The 13,328-nt window shown below is 43.3% G+C and overlaps 1 protein-coding gene across 4 annotated transcripts in view; it reads right to left on the reverse strand.

Moving 5' to 3' along the window:
• The window catches only part of TRAF1 (TNF receptor associated factor 1), a 57,964-nt gene that overhangs the window by 5,139 nt on the left and 39,497 nt on the right, over nt 1-13,328 (reverse strand). For all 4 annotated transcript variants that reach the window (XM_026657303.1, XM_026657304.1, XM_024206656.2 and 1 more), the window contains 6 exons: nt 10,530-10,691; nt 5,042-5,113; nt 3,780-3,845; nt 2,436-2,882; nt 1,768-1,945; nt 342-490 (listed from right to left, as the gene is read on the reverse strand). In XM_026657303.1, coding sequence (XP_026513088.1) covers nt 342-490; nt 1,768-1,945; nt 2,436-2,882; nt 3,780-3,845; nt 5,042-5,113; nt 10,530-10,691 — 1,074 coding nt within the window. The remainder of the gene's footprint in view (nt 1-341; nt 491-1,767; nt 1,946-2,435; nt 2,883-3,779; nt 3,846-5,041; nt 5,114-10,529; nt 10,692-13,328) is intronic.

A 13,328-nucleotide genomic window follows, 5' to 3' on the forward strand; every position in this document is an offset into this window, starting at 1 on the left:
ATGTTACAGAGCAGAAGCACGAAATCTCAATAGGAGCAAATCTCTTTGGGTACTATCCCAGCCTGTTTAAAGCTGAATTCTGCCCCTGGATTACAGCATGCTTGTAGTGATAGGAGAAGGGAATGAAGCAATGCTTCAGCTCCATTGAACTCAGTGGAAAGACTTTGCCTGACATCTGTGGGAGCTGGACTGAGCTTCTAATGTGGGATCAGGTGTGAAGGCTGCTTTACCCTTATGTTCTACACAGCAGAAAAAAAGCTGTGATACCCCACAGCAGAAAAACCGGTAAAGGGGAATTAAGCATCTCAGCATTATGAACAAGAGAAGTATGTTCTTTTTACCTTGTGTTTGAAAGGCCATGGAAGCAGAGCATCATACTCCCCTTTCATGACAACAAAGAAGAGAGAAACATGTGTTCCTTTCCCTGTTCCATCGCCATTCAGATAAATCCTCAGACAGACTTTGTAGCCATATTTCGCAGTGTAGAAAGCTGAAAATTAGAACTTGTGGTTAGTCAGGCCAAAGCCTACCAACAGTCTCTGAAAAAATCTGTATTCCTAGGCTCTCACATATGCAAAAGGATTAAAATGCAACAGGTGCTCTGAGACCAGGGTGATGAGCATGGCAGATTAAATAGAATACCCTGTGGACTTCCAGCTGCAAGCACTGAAGATCCAGTGGGGGAAACCCTTTTAATGACTCATAGGTTGGTGAAGCTGATCTGTAATTACTCACAAGAGCATGTTTTATCTAATCACTTCATTTCCCGGGGAGAATGATTGCAGTAGACACTCAAGGCATTCTCAGAGTGACATCAAATGACTTTACTTGGGATGAGACAATGCAGATCCAGCAGATGTCACTGTAACTAGCAGCAGTTAGAGGGCAAATAAACTGAAATGAAAGCCATGTACAACAAACAGTGCAGCAACACAAAAACTTGTTGGCAATATCAGGCTTTACAGCGTATATTTCACAACCACTTCTTAGATACTTTATTTGAGGACATCAGATCCAGCACTGTCCATATTATTTTTACCCTTTTATTTTCTGAACTAAATACTTCTAGGCCAAGTTTTTCAGCTGGGCTAGAGTGTGGCTTCCCTTTTTACAGGTCCAAATGGGGCCCACAAAATTCCATCGATATTTCTTTTGCCAGCCCAAATATCAGCATTTGTATCATTAAGTAACTGACTTGTGGCTGTAATTCAAACTGTTTCCAGCCCCACTGCTATTATTTGTGCCCGCGGTGTAAGAACAATTTTTTGCAGTGGGATTTAAAAAACAAATAAATCCCATTTCTACATATGCATTGCTATGGCTAACAGCGTGCAGAAGCAGTTGTAGGTACACTAGAGAAGGTCAGCATACAGGCGTTTTAGAATTCAGCTACGGTCAGACCAGTGACACTGGGCTGAAGTAGCCTCTGAAGAATGGCTGGACATCCGCACAGCCATCCATGCTGCGCATATCCCAGCATCAAACATGGCTGCTTGGGCTAGGCACTTGGCACTGTATTTTGGCCTTTGGGCACCCTTCCCTTACAATCCTGAGATAGAGAGGGTCAAACTATAACTACAGAGCAGAAGTTGCCTTGTATTATGAACAGACAGAACAAGTGTGTCCTTTTATAAATAGTATCTTAGATCTGGGCACTATTTTAAAGAATCACTGGTCAAAAGAGCAGATAGGAGCATCACTCTTGAGACACTGCTGGGTTTTCAAGAGCTGGATTTTACTAGTGTGTGTATACTTGATGTTTTTTACCTGGGGAAAACAAACTGACTACTCTTCCAGTCACAGAGTCATGGTACTTTCTGTTGACATCTGTAATTTTCCATAAAAAGACTCCATCGTAGGACGCTTGTTCGAAAGACTGGAGACGCTTATGGAGTTTGCTCAGGCCTGCATCTTTCTGTGTCAGACATCGGTGCAGCTCTGTAATCTGAAAAAAACAATTCCTGTTCAAACCCACTCTGTTGTCTCTACAGGACCTTCTGCTACAGAGGCAGTTCAATAATGCAAGGACTCTCACCTGTGCCCTCACACTATGGAGAGTTGCGTGTGTGCGCGCGCTTTTAAAAACACCTTGATAAGTAATTTTTAAAATGCACAATGTTGGTTTAAGAGGATCGTACTGTATCTGATTCAAGGTGCCTTGCTCTTTTATGACCTGAATCCAAGAAATGTTGAGCACCCATAATTCTCCATACCTTTTAGGTGCCTAAACATGGGTTTAGAGGTCTACTTCAGAAACCAAGGTTTGAAAACTTTACCAAAGCTATAGATGGAGTTTTGGAGACGGGATTCGAACTCAAGAGTTCCTGGCTCCCACTCCTGTGTTTGGACCATGCCTACCCACCCTCCATGATTTTTGTGCATATGTACTAACTACACACACTGTACACAGACACATGGTCATAATAAACGTTTACCTTCAATTCCAGGCTTTGTATTACATCTTGATCAAGTCCACTCTTCCTCCGAAAGGCTGCGATCTCCAGGTTAGAGGTCTCCACCTCCTTGTTGAGCACCGCCACAATATTCTCAAACACGTGCAACTTGTTTTCCAGCTCAGAAATCACTTTCTCCCTTACCAGCCGTTGCAGAATTGACTCTTCCTCACAAACCGATGAGCTAGGAAAACAGTCCACTTCCAGATCTCCACTGACTTCCAGGGCCCCTTGGAGCTGGAGATCGGAGACTTTTCTTTCCAAACCCTTCACTTTAGACTCTGCTGTGGCTAAGTGTGGGATGATGCCATTTGCAGCTCCACCCGCAGGGCACAAACTGGCCCTAAGTTGCTTTATATGCTGCAGCAGCATCATTAAGTGGGTCCCCACTGCAGTCTTTTCATGCTCTTTTGTCTTCTCTTTGCTGCCCTATTGGGAGGAGAAGACGCTGTCATTGAACTAAAGTAACTGATTTAGGGCCAAATCCTCATTTAGCCTTTATTCAGGCAAAACTCCCATCAACTTCATGGGAGTTAAGGTGACCAGATGTCCCGATTTTATAGGGACAGTCCCGATTTTTGGGTCTTTTTCTTATATAGGCTCCTATTACCCCCCCCCCCACCCCCATCCCCATTTTTCACACTTGCTGTCTGGTCACCCTAATGGGAGATAAACCTAAGTAAGGCCTTCAGGATACGGGCCTGACTCCATAGCACCAGGCTGCCTAGCTCCTGGGCGGTTGTGTGTGTATGACATGTACATATGCTACATTAACAAGAAAACAGTTGTTCAACCACTTAACAAGGTGCCATGCAAATAAACAGCTAGATTCTCAGGTCGATCAATATTTAACACACGCACTGCACACAAAATATATGAGACGTCTCTATTTACAAGGCAGTAAGAGCACACTAAAATCCAAAGCAGATTTTAGAAACCAGTTAATGCTGTGGGGGATACAGTTACCTTGCAGAGACTGTTTGATACATGACAGAGTATCAAACCTGATATGGCTGTAGAATTATAATTACAGAACCGTCCCATTTAATCTGAGTGGAAGATACACTGCAGGGGAAAAAGTGTCCCCAGCTGAATTTCACTCCTATGAATTGTGACAGTCAAAAGCCAGTTCCACACCCTTCCCTCCTTTTTTGCCAGGAGACGTTAAGTTTTATCCCTTTACCAAAAAAACAAAACAAAACAAAAACAACCAAATGAAGCCATCCTTGGTTGAGTGCCTTGGCTGGTTCATGCCAGCAGCTGGAGTGTAGAGACTGTACATTACTGGAGACCTTCCAGAATAGGAGCAGGCAGCATTTTACTCACCCTAAACGAACAGCCGATCTCAGAAAACCGACAACCGTTTTTGCTGTTCAATGGCGTTGAATGGTTCTGTTAAAAACAGCCACAAAATAGTAAGTACCAATTTCAAGGGTTTAATTATTTACTACAATCCACTAGGCCAGATCCTCAGTTGGTGTAAATCAGGGTAGTTCCACTGAACCTCACTGAAGGTCTGGCCCCACCCTGTATAGCAACACCAAAGGCAATTCATTTAGATACTGCCGGACAAATCACCAAGTCCTGAACTGATGACCAAGTGATTTTGTCATGCACTGCCATGTGTGAGGCCTGGGGTCCATCTCTAGTCACCAGTGTCCTGAAATTTGAGCAGGTGGGATTGCAACCACAGCCAAAGTCATATCTAGCCCAGGCTGACAGTAATTCCATTCTGTTGTGGATGCCTGAACAATGGCCTGCCCTGCAAGCTTCTTAAGCAATGATGATTTTACATATCACTATGAAGGGCCACTTTCTACAGCACTCAAACCTGGGAAATCCACTAACACATGGGGCAAGAGGGATGATGGTGGATTGCCCCCAAGACAGACTTGCGTGCAACCAAGTGCCTATTCAAGCCCTACGTGCTGTACACACACTAAAAACAAAACAAGGATAAATGTCCTTAATACAAATACAAAGACTCCCACCCAAAAGTCTCAGTATACCACAGACCCTAAAATAATACAATATAATAAAACCACAATCATCAGCAGGTGACAACTCCTGTATAACTAACACACACACACACCATATTAAAGAAGCCCACCATAAAGAATAAGACCTCACGCCCAGTAACTCAAAATCCTTCACTTCGCTGTTCCCAGAGAAGTATGGAGGAGGAGAGTGCCTTGCAACACACTCTAAAGGGTGACCCATTCGCTATCACACCAAGGGGACTGAGATTAGAATCCAGCCCTCTCTCTCTGCACGCAAAGGTACATGTCTTTTTAAGAAGTTATTTAGTGTCGTCTGTGTTGGAACAGCCCTTGTATTGCTCACCAGGTTTCCCCTGAGTGTTTGAAAAGGAAGTAAACAAACAAACAAAACTTCCAAGATTTTAGGAGAAATCCTAAATAAGGGGGTGGCGGGGAGGAATCAGTACAACTGATCTTAGGATGTGGAAAACTCCCAGCTACTGTTGCCACATGGAGATGCCATGAAGTTGCCTGAGTCAGCCAGATGAAGAGCTGGCACTTCAAGGAACAGAACAAAAACAATACATTGCCCTTTCACATTTTACCTACCTTTTCCTTTGATGGTCCTTCTGTGTGTATCCGTTTTTGTTCCTTCGATGAGTTACCTTCACACATATGCTTCTGTCATTAAAGTAAGAGGACAAAGTGTTGGGTACAATGCTAAAATCATGATGCTTCCTTACCTAGGTCTCTATGAAATACAATCTCTTTCTGTACTACGTAATATTATCCCCATTTTACAGAAAAGTGAGCTCTGGTGAAGTTACTTGCTGAGAAGCCTCCGGTCAACTGAATCAGGTCTGAGCTAGCAAATAAGAGTTGCACATTCAAACCCTGTTTCTGGAACAGATTTACTAGGAGGCCTCAGGCAAGTCACTTAACCCTGCAAAGCCAAATTCAGCAGCAGTTTGTCAGCAGTAACTTAGATTCCCTTGCACTCATGTAGTCTTTCCTAGACCCACCAATGCCCACACATCTGAAGCATAAGGGAGTCTCAGGAAGTGTAATTTACAAGCCAAAGAGCTGGGGGGAAAAGCATAAATTAAAATAGTATTGACCCCTATTCACTTTCACATGGTTTGAGTGGGTTAAGTAAGTCTTAAGGAGACTAAACCTTTCTCCAAAGATCAGGGAAGTCCACTGACCTTAAGAATATGCTTTCACTGCAGAATTAACCTGGGCTCTTATTTGGGTGTTGCATCTAAGCCACCCTCCCATCCACACACAAAAAACACTGGCTCGAGTTTAGTGGTACATTCAGCCTGAGCTAGCTGGCCCATCCTAGGGTAGGCTGAAGGCCGGGTGAGGCTCTCATTTAGACTGGTAACCTGCCCACCCACTTTCAGAGAGGATGCAGGCTGAACCACTTAAGTGCTGATAGTCCTCCAGTGCTTGCCCACAGTTCTCCTGGGGTGCCCAGATGGACAGAAAAGTTCTTCCACAGTTCACTGGAAAAGAATCAAAGAGCAGCTCATCTTACTGCAACACAAAGAACCATGGGATATGTCCCCCCCCCCAATATAGTTGTAATATATTTCTCTTTCCTTGTTATAGTTTAATGGTCCTCAACCCATCAATAAAGCTCACTGGTTATTTGCTATGGGGGGGTCTTTTCTGAACAAAACTTCTTTCTAAAAGACAATCAGAAGGGAGGAGAACAGCTCTAATTCCATATTATGGGAGAAAGATTTGCAAAACCTTTCTGTGTATCTCTGTAGAGTTCTCAAGCTTTTCTTTACAGGGAATAATGTTCAGAAACTTGGGACTAAAGAACTAATATTAGTTGCTGCTGTCCACTGTATGATAAACTGCAGACCTAGAGATTTCCCAAGGTAAACTGCTAAGCCAATTACTCTTCTTCCTAGCATAGTAGGTATTTTCAGTCTGGGAGCTCCAGATGTGATACCTGTTAAGTGAAAGTACAGAGTGTGATGTTTCACATGTGGGGCCCAGCACTTTCAGAAATGACTTACAGATGCTTCACACAGGCTTCCTGGAAAACTCAGTGTACGCAATGTCTGAGTCTCACCCAGTTCAAACCCTAATCATCGCATTTATATGCAGTGACATGCAGGTGAACTATGGACCAGAAAGCAAATATACATATAAACTCTCCATGCATTGGCTGCATATAGCTTGGGTTTACGTGCAGGGCTGTCTCAGATCTCATTCATTAACACACTGAAGGCAGGAGGCCAAATTTCCTGACATGATGTGCTAATGCAGAATGGGGAAAATAGTCCCCTGCTGCTGGTTCATACCATGACTATAGTTTGTGTATTTTAACATAGCGACTCTCAAGCTTTCAATTCAAACTATTCAGAGGTTTCATCTTTAATCTTTATAAATGCCTTTGCTCGCCAGTACGTTTCCTTTAGCAGTCTGGAAAGTTCGTATAGTATTGCAGTTCCAGGAACCCACAAAGTATCTTCTCTGCAAAGTGTCCTAAGATCTCCATTTCAGCGCCGCAAAAACACATCCAGAGGTCTTTCCTCTCCCCTCGACACTTTCTGAACACTCTATATCTCAGACATTATTTATAATGTGCCTTTGTTTATTCTTTACCCTAGGCTGTTTGTTCATGCAACTTTGTCCTTCTCCTCTTTCTTTTTTGATATGGTGGAACCCAAAATCAAATGAACATAAGATTGACATATAAAAGCTGCCATTAACACAAGTCTGAAACATGCTTAATCAGGATGCTAAGAATTATACGGAGGAGAAAGTCGTGTATCTGATAGACTGCCCAGAGTATTCTATTTGCTCCTAGAGTATTCTGGGTAAATGCAGTTTGAGCAAATAAACAGAGCTAGCATACCACATAGCCTCAGATTTAGCTAATCAGATCATATAATCCATGAAATTACAGTTTTATAAGCACTAAACAACAGGCTTTCAAAAAGCAAATGGGCCTGGTTCACGACATGGTACAGCAAACATGATTTCCCATAGGACTGGTCTGTAGCCAGATGACAAATACTGTCTCCATCATTCCAGTAACAGATAGAGGTGATGGAAATAGGAAGGGATTCGCTACTGTAGATCAGATCATGGATCTATTCTGTCCAGTCTTCTCACCTCATATTCAGGACAATGCCTTATGTTTCAAGGGCAGATAAAAAACACCCATAATGCATTAGGACAATTACACATTGTTGTGAGCAGGGTTGGCAGAACACAAATCTCCCCACAACTCTCCCCTCTACACATGGCAAGCGGCTCCCAACCTCAAGCAGGGGCTCTGAAGCAGCGGAGAAGCAGAGCATCCCTTTCTCTCCCCCCACTCCTTTTAATCTTTTAAAGCAGGATTCATGGAGTGTTGAACTGGTGACTGCTCTGGAGACTGGGGCACGCTATTCACAGAACAAGCAAAGCACAGGTGGTGGCTGAACCAGTGTCCACACCCTGACCTGCCTATGTACCAGCTCCCTGGCCCTGGTGGGACCACCTCTCTCAAGCTGAGAAGGCATTCCAGTCTCCATGGCTCATTCATTTCTTGAGTTCTTTGCTGAAACTGACACAGAGGTTGTCATTTGGGAAGGCATTTTTTGTGCTAGGGTTTAAGGGCATTAAACTCACTTCATATAGGCCACCAAGGAGTCAGCAAATGGTAGAAACGTTTGGTTGCTACTGACCTGCATTAGACTAGGCAGAGGAGCTCCTATTTTATATTCCCTGTTGTCAATTAGGGTAAAAAATGGATTCCAGCTGCCCTGAAATTGTTTTCAGTGGAAAATACTCCGGGTTATAAAAATAAAAGAGATGCAAACAGCTTCTTCTCATAGATTACATATTTGCAAAACGGAATACGGGAACTACTGATACACAGAAGGCAACATTTCAAGGCCAATCTCCTTATCAGGTTGCCAAGATTTCCTAACAAAAAACCGTATTAGATAACAGATTAAACAGGACGAGGGAAATGAAAACAATTCTTCACCACGGGAAAAAGAAACCAAGTAACCTCTGAAAGCAAACCTACGTATCACACACATCTGAAGAGAGGAGCAAGGTGAATCAAAACCGTGCTCAGACCTCTCTCTCCAGGTAACAGAATATCAGTTTGCCCACTGCACTTTCAGAAGGGTTAAAGTGGTGAGATGTTTCCACTTTCAGTTATTTGCTCTTTTTGAAATACACACTGAAATAATAGTGGTAAAAAGTGCCGGTTTGACAGCCCAACAGGCTGAGGTCAGCTATTCCCCTCCCCCCGCCATGGAACTGGTAAAAAATGAACAGCAGATGTGCAAGCTTCCTACACACTCTTTCCCAGCAAGTGTGCCTCATTCCTGCCATGGAGAGACCACTTCCATAGAAATGAGAGGGGAGCTGAGTCTCCATAACCTGTTCAGTTCTTGGCAAGACTGCAAAGGTGAGCAACTGGTGACAAATGTGACATGGAAACTTGCCCATCACTATTTTCCCCCTCACTATCCTGTTGGAGCATTTCACATTACAACTCTCCCACCATCTCTGTCGAAACGGTTGTCCTTCCAGGATGTAATTCCTAGCTTGACAATGATTCTCCTTAAACTACCTGGAGGGTCAACACTTTTCAGTCCTCCATCCCAACCTGGAAGCTGAGTGCTGCCTCTGCAGCCATAGGCTAAGAGATCACAGAGTCTAAAGCTGGAGAACTGAACTGCGTTTTGAGAACTTTCAACTCAAATCAAAGCAGTTACTGCAGCTTTAGCGATGATACAGGTGTGACATTTCTTATATATGCTGCTACTGCTATTGGCTTAGGAGTTTTATCATGAACTTTTACAATGAAAAAGACAATGATAAGATGTGTACCAGCTAAGCTATCTCGGATAATTCATCTGTATATATCAGCAAATATTTTCCTATACCTTTACCTCCACCCAACTACACTGTTTCCTCCTTCAGCAACACAGTGTACTATATATCAACTAGCATATTGTCTTTAGGCCACTCCCATCAGCACAACCTACTGTATTGTGGTGCACACACAAAAAGGATGGAATCAAAGGAACTGGTATAATTTTTTAGAATTAACAAGAATGCAAGAAGTCATTACAAAACCCAACTCATCAGTTACAGGTCTGATATAAGGTTGCCCTGTAGGAAGACATTCTAAGCAGGAAGTGAGAAATGCATTTCAATTAGAGTAATAGCAACCTGCATGGAGCTGGCAAAGTAATCAAAGAAAACAAGTGATCAGTTACCATTGGGGAAGGAAAATTTTTGTTTTGTTTTGTTTTTTAACCTGGACTGACTTCAGATAGATACATCTGGTGGGGAGTGTTGAGCTTTAGTCTTCATTTTATATGTACTGTAAGGTCCTCAATTACAACAGTGATAAGCATAATGTAAACAAAATTAAATATGCCTGAACAGTCCTAAATGCTACAGATAAGAGAGAGGTTTCCGGATGAATTTACAATGTATTCATTGCATTGGGCTCTGCCTGGGATCCACTGATACGGTTGATTTGAAAAGTTAGTAGATTCCAAGGCCAGAGGGGACCATTGTGATCATCGAGTGTGACCTCCTGTATAAGGCGAGCCATAGAACTTTCCCAAAATAAAGTTAAAGCTGATGGCATCTAGTATAAATATTGTCTGAATAAAATCTGCTGTATAAACTTGCCAATTTATTGGCCAATTTTGTATTAAGTTAAAAAAAATCTATATTCTAGATCTTTCTGTGGTTTCTCTGGCTGCATTTCTTGCCATCTTCACACTGAGGTGTGCTGGTTGAAAGGGGAGCTAGAACATGGCAAGAAGTGCTGCCCTCCCCCCAAATGAAATGTGCGCACACGTATTTTCTCTCTTCTCATAGCACCACATAAGGATGGTCAACTACACCCCATTGTTTTTCCAGCAAATACATCATGGAACATTACACTGCAGTTGAAAAGTTAGCAAGGTCAGAAAAATGAAACATTCTCCAGCTACATAACTTTAACGAAACATGGAGGAAATATTTAATCAGACAGCTGTGAAAGCTGTGGAGTATTCAAGATACGATCATAAAACCCTTGTTTTGTTTTAAGGCAAATAAATCTTCTTACTTGGTACTCATTACTGGATAACCTCCGTTTACATTTCTGGCACGTGGTCATGTTATTAACACATCCATTCTCCAAATGATCTGCAAGTTTCTTTCTCATCACCATTTGTCCACAACCGGTATGGCAAGGGATTAAAGCGTATTCACATAGGCTCTGATGGTCCTGAAAGTTGAAAGTTATAAACCATGATGTAACCCTGCACAGATACACGTGTGTCTACAAATGCCCTCCATTCTGCCTGCATGAATCTTTTTTTGCACCATGTGGCCTCTGTGAATGGGCAAATTCCCCACCCCATTGTCTGACACAGAGAACTGGGAGTGTGATTCCCAGCTTAAGTACTAGCTCTTATCGAGCTCGTGCACTGAAAATAGAGGTGTAGCCATGGCAGGGCCGCCCAGAGGGGGGGCAAGTGGGGCAATTTTCCCCAGGCCCTGGGCCCCACAGGGGCCCCCACGAGAGTTTTTCGGGGCCCCTGGAGCGGGGTCCTTCACTCGCTCTGGGGGCCCCGGAAAACTCTCGCGGGGCCTGGGCCCCTGGAGCTTCTTCCGTTCCGGGTCTTTGGCGGCAGTTCGGCGGCGGGGGGTCCTTCCACTCCGGGACCCGCCGCCAAAGTGCCCTGAAGACCTGCGGCGGGGGGTCCTTCCGCCCCGGGATCCGCCACCGAAGTGCTGGGTCTTCGGCGGCAATTCGGCGGCGGGGGCCCCTTGCCGCCGAAGACCCCAGGCCCCCTGAATCCTCTGGGCGGCCCTGAGCCGCGGTATCATGGGTGGCAGTGGCACAGGCTAGTCACCCCCAGTACAAACCCTACCCTGACCCCATGGGTACATACTCAGGGCAGCTAGTCCATGCCACCACTCCCCATTGCCTGTGCAACTGTGGCTACACTAGTACTGTTAATGAGCTGCCTCGATGCCAGCTCAGCTATCATGAGTGTGGCCAGCTCCAAGTGTTGACAGAGTCACAGCCAGGTTAATGTCCAAAACTCACCTCGATCCTGGGGCTTTGCTTTATTTTTTATTTAAAACAACACATACAAAGTTTAGTATGAGCTCTCTCCTGAGCTGGCTCTTTTAATGGTCTTCCTTTGCAAGACCTGCTGTCTCAGCACCAGCCTTTCTCTTTGCCTCAGAGACTCCCTGACTTTTATCTTCTCTAGTCAGAGAGCAAATGAGCAATAATGAGATCAAACTGTTCTGGCTGGCAAGATGAGCCAGCTGACTAGCCCTATCCCTTTATGCAGGGTACATGAAAGGACATCCTGTCACAGCCTCCAGTACACAACTGGGTCATGGTTCGTAACAGCATTCAAAAGAATTCTTAAATCAAGTTTATTTATCATAATTTGCACTTCTCTCAGCTCACACAATGAAAATCACTTAACTCTATTTAATTGTTGTCTATAGGGGAATATTTAATTGTTTAAAAAAATATAATGGACACACTTCTACTGGCCTGAAGTTCTGTAAAATCTTATTTTACAAAAATCTAAATTTTGAGGCCAAATGTGATCAACAGCGTCCCTTTAACACTACCCTGATTATAACATCTCACTGCAACAATCGCAATGCTCGTCCTCAGTGCATGGAGGGAAAGGGGGCAGAGTAGAAGATTCAAGTCTACAATGTAGATAGTTTGAACTACTTTCAGTACCTATAATGGAGAGTAACAATAATTTCTAAGGGGCCTTGTGCCCAAGGACTCTATAAAATCCTGTAATGCTGCTCAGCTTTAAAATAATCAGTGGTTTTGAATTTACCATCAACCTGGTTTAATTGTCTAAATCAAAAACCTTTTAGAGCCAGATCCTCCACTGATGTAAATCAGTGTAGCTGTATTGATGTCAAAGGAACTATGCTGATTTCCACCAACTGAGAATCTGACCCTAAATGTTCCATATTTATACAAAACGTTTATTGTCTAGACATTAAGGCCCTGTCCGATAAGGTACCAGTGACTCCAGAGGAAGCTAGCACATTCAACACATCCCTGGATGCGCTGAGCACCTCACGGAAATGGGCCTTACACATTATTTTTCTGATACTTCATCCAGTGTTGAAGCAGGAGTAAAACTAGTTTATTACAGTCTCTTTCACGGAGGCTCTCACACTGACCGTGTCACAAATGATTTATTTTTTTTTAAAAGCAAGATGACTGTTCCAGCAGTGAACTCAGAAATGCCAATTTTAATCACACGCCTTGTTTTCAAATCCATTTTTCTGTGTATTCATGCCGAGAGAGATCCTGGCACCTTTTGAACTCTCAGAACTATGGCACTGAGCAAAACAGGGTAGAGTTTTCTTTAAAGGAGAACAGACAAACGGAAAATATGTGCAAAATTAGCAAAGAAAGGAAAAATATGACAGCAGCATCTCTGCAGTTCCTCATATACAGAGACCGACTGCACACTGCATTCTGCTTCTAAACTGGGTGCAAAGAGGTCCTTAGCTACAGCTCCATTTGACTATGAAGGCCTCTTTTGTCCTCAAGATTATACAGAGAGGGTCAAGGCCCTTCAGTGCTATTTACATATAGGCTTGAATTTTCTTTTTTGATTGTTGTACACGTAGCAGATTCTGAAACACTGTCTATTTCACCTTTATCATTTCACATCAATATTCAAAGAATGACTGTAACCTACTAAATAAACAGAAGTCAGACAGCTATGTTTTTCTTTCTAAGTCTGTTTTCTGTTTCCCTTGTTGTGTCAATATCTCCATGAGCGCTGCCTCCCAAACATTACCCTGGGAGATTTGTTTTTCTTACAAAAACATAGGAAGTACATTGCTCCTAATAATA

This window comes from Terrapene carolina, unplaced genomic scaffold (genome assembly GCF_002925995.2).
Source record: "Terrapene carolina triunguis isolate 2854851 unplaced genomic scaffold, T_m_triunguis-2.0 Scaffold238, whole genome shotgun sequence".
NCBI classification, from domain to species: domain Eukaryota; kingdom Metazoa; phylum Chordata; order Testudines; family Emydidae; genus Terrapene; species Terrapene triunguis.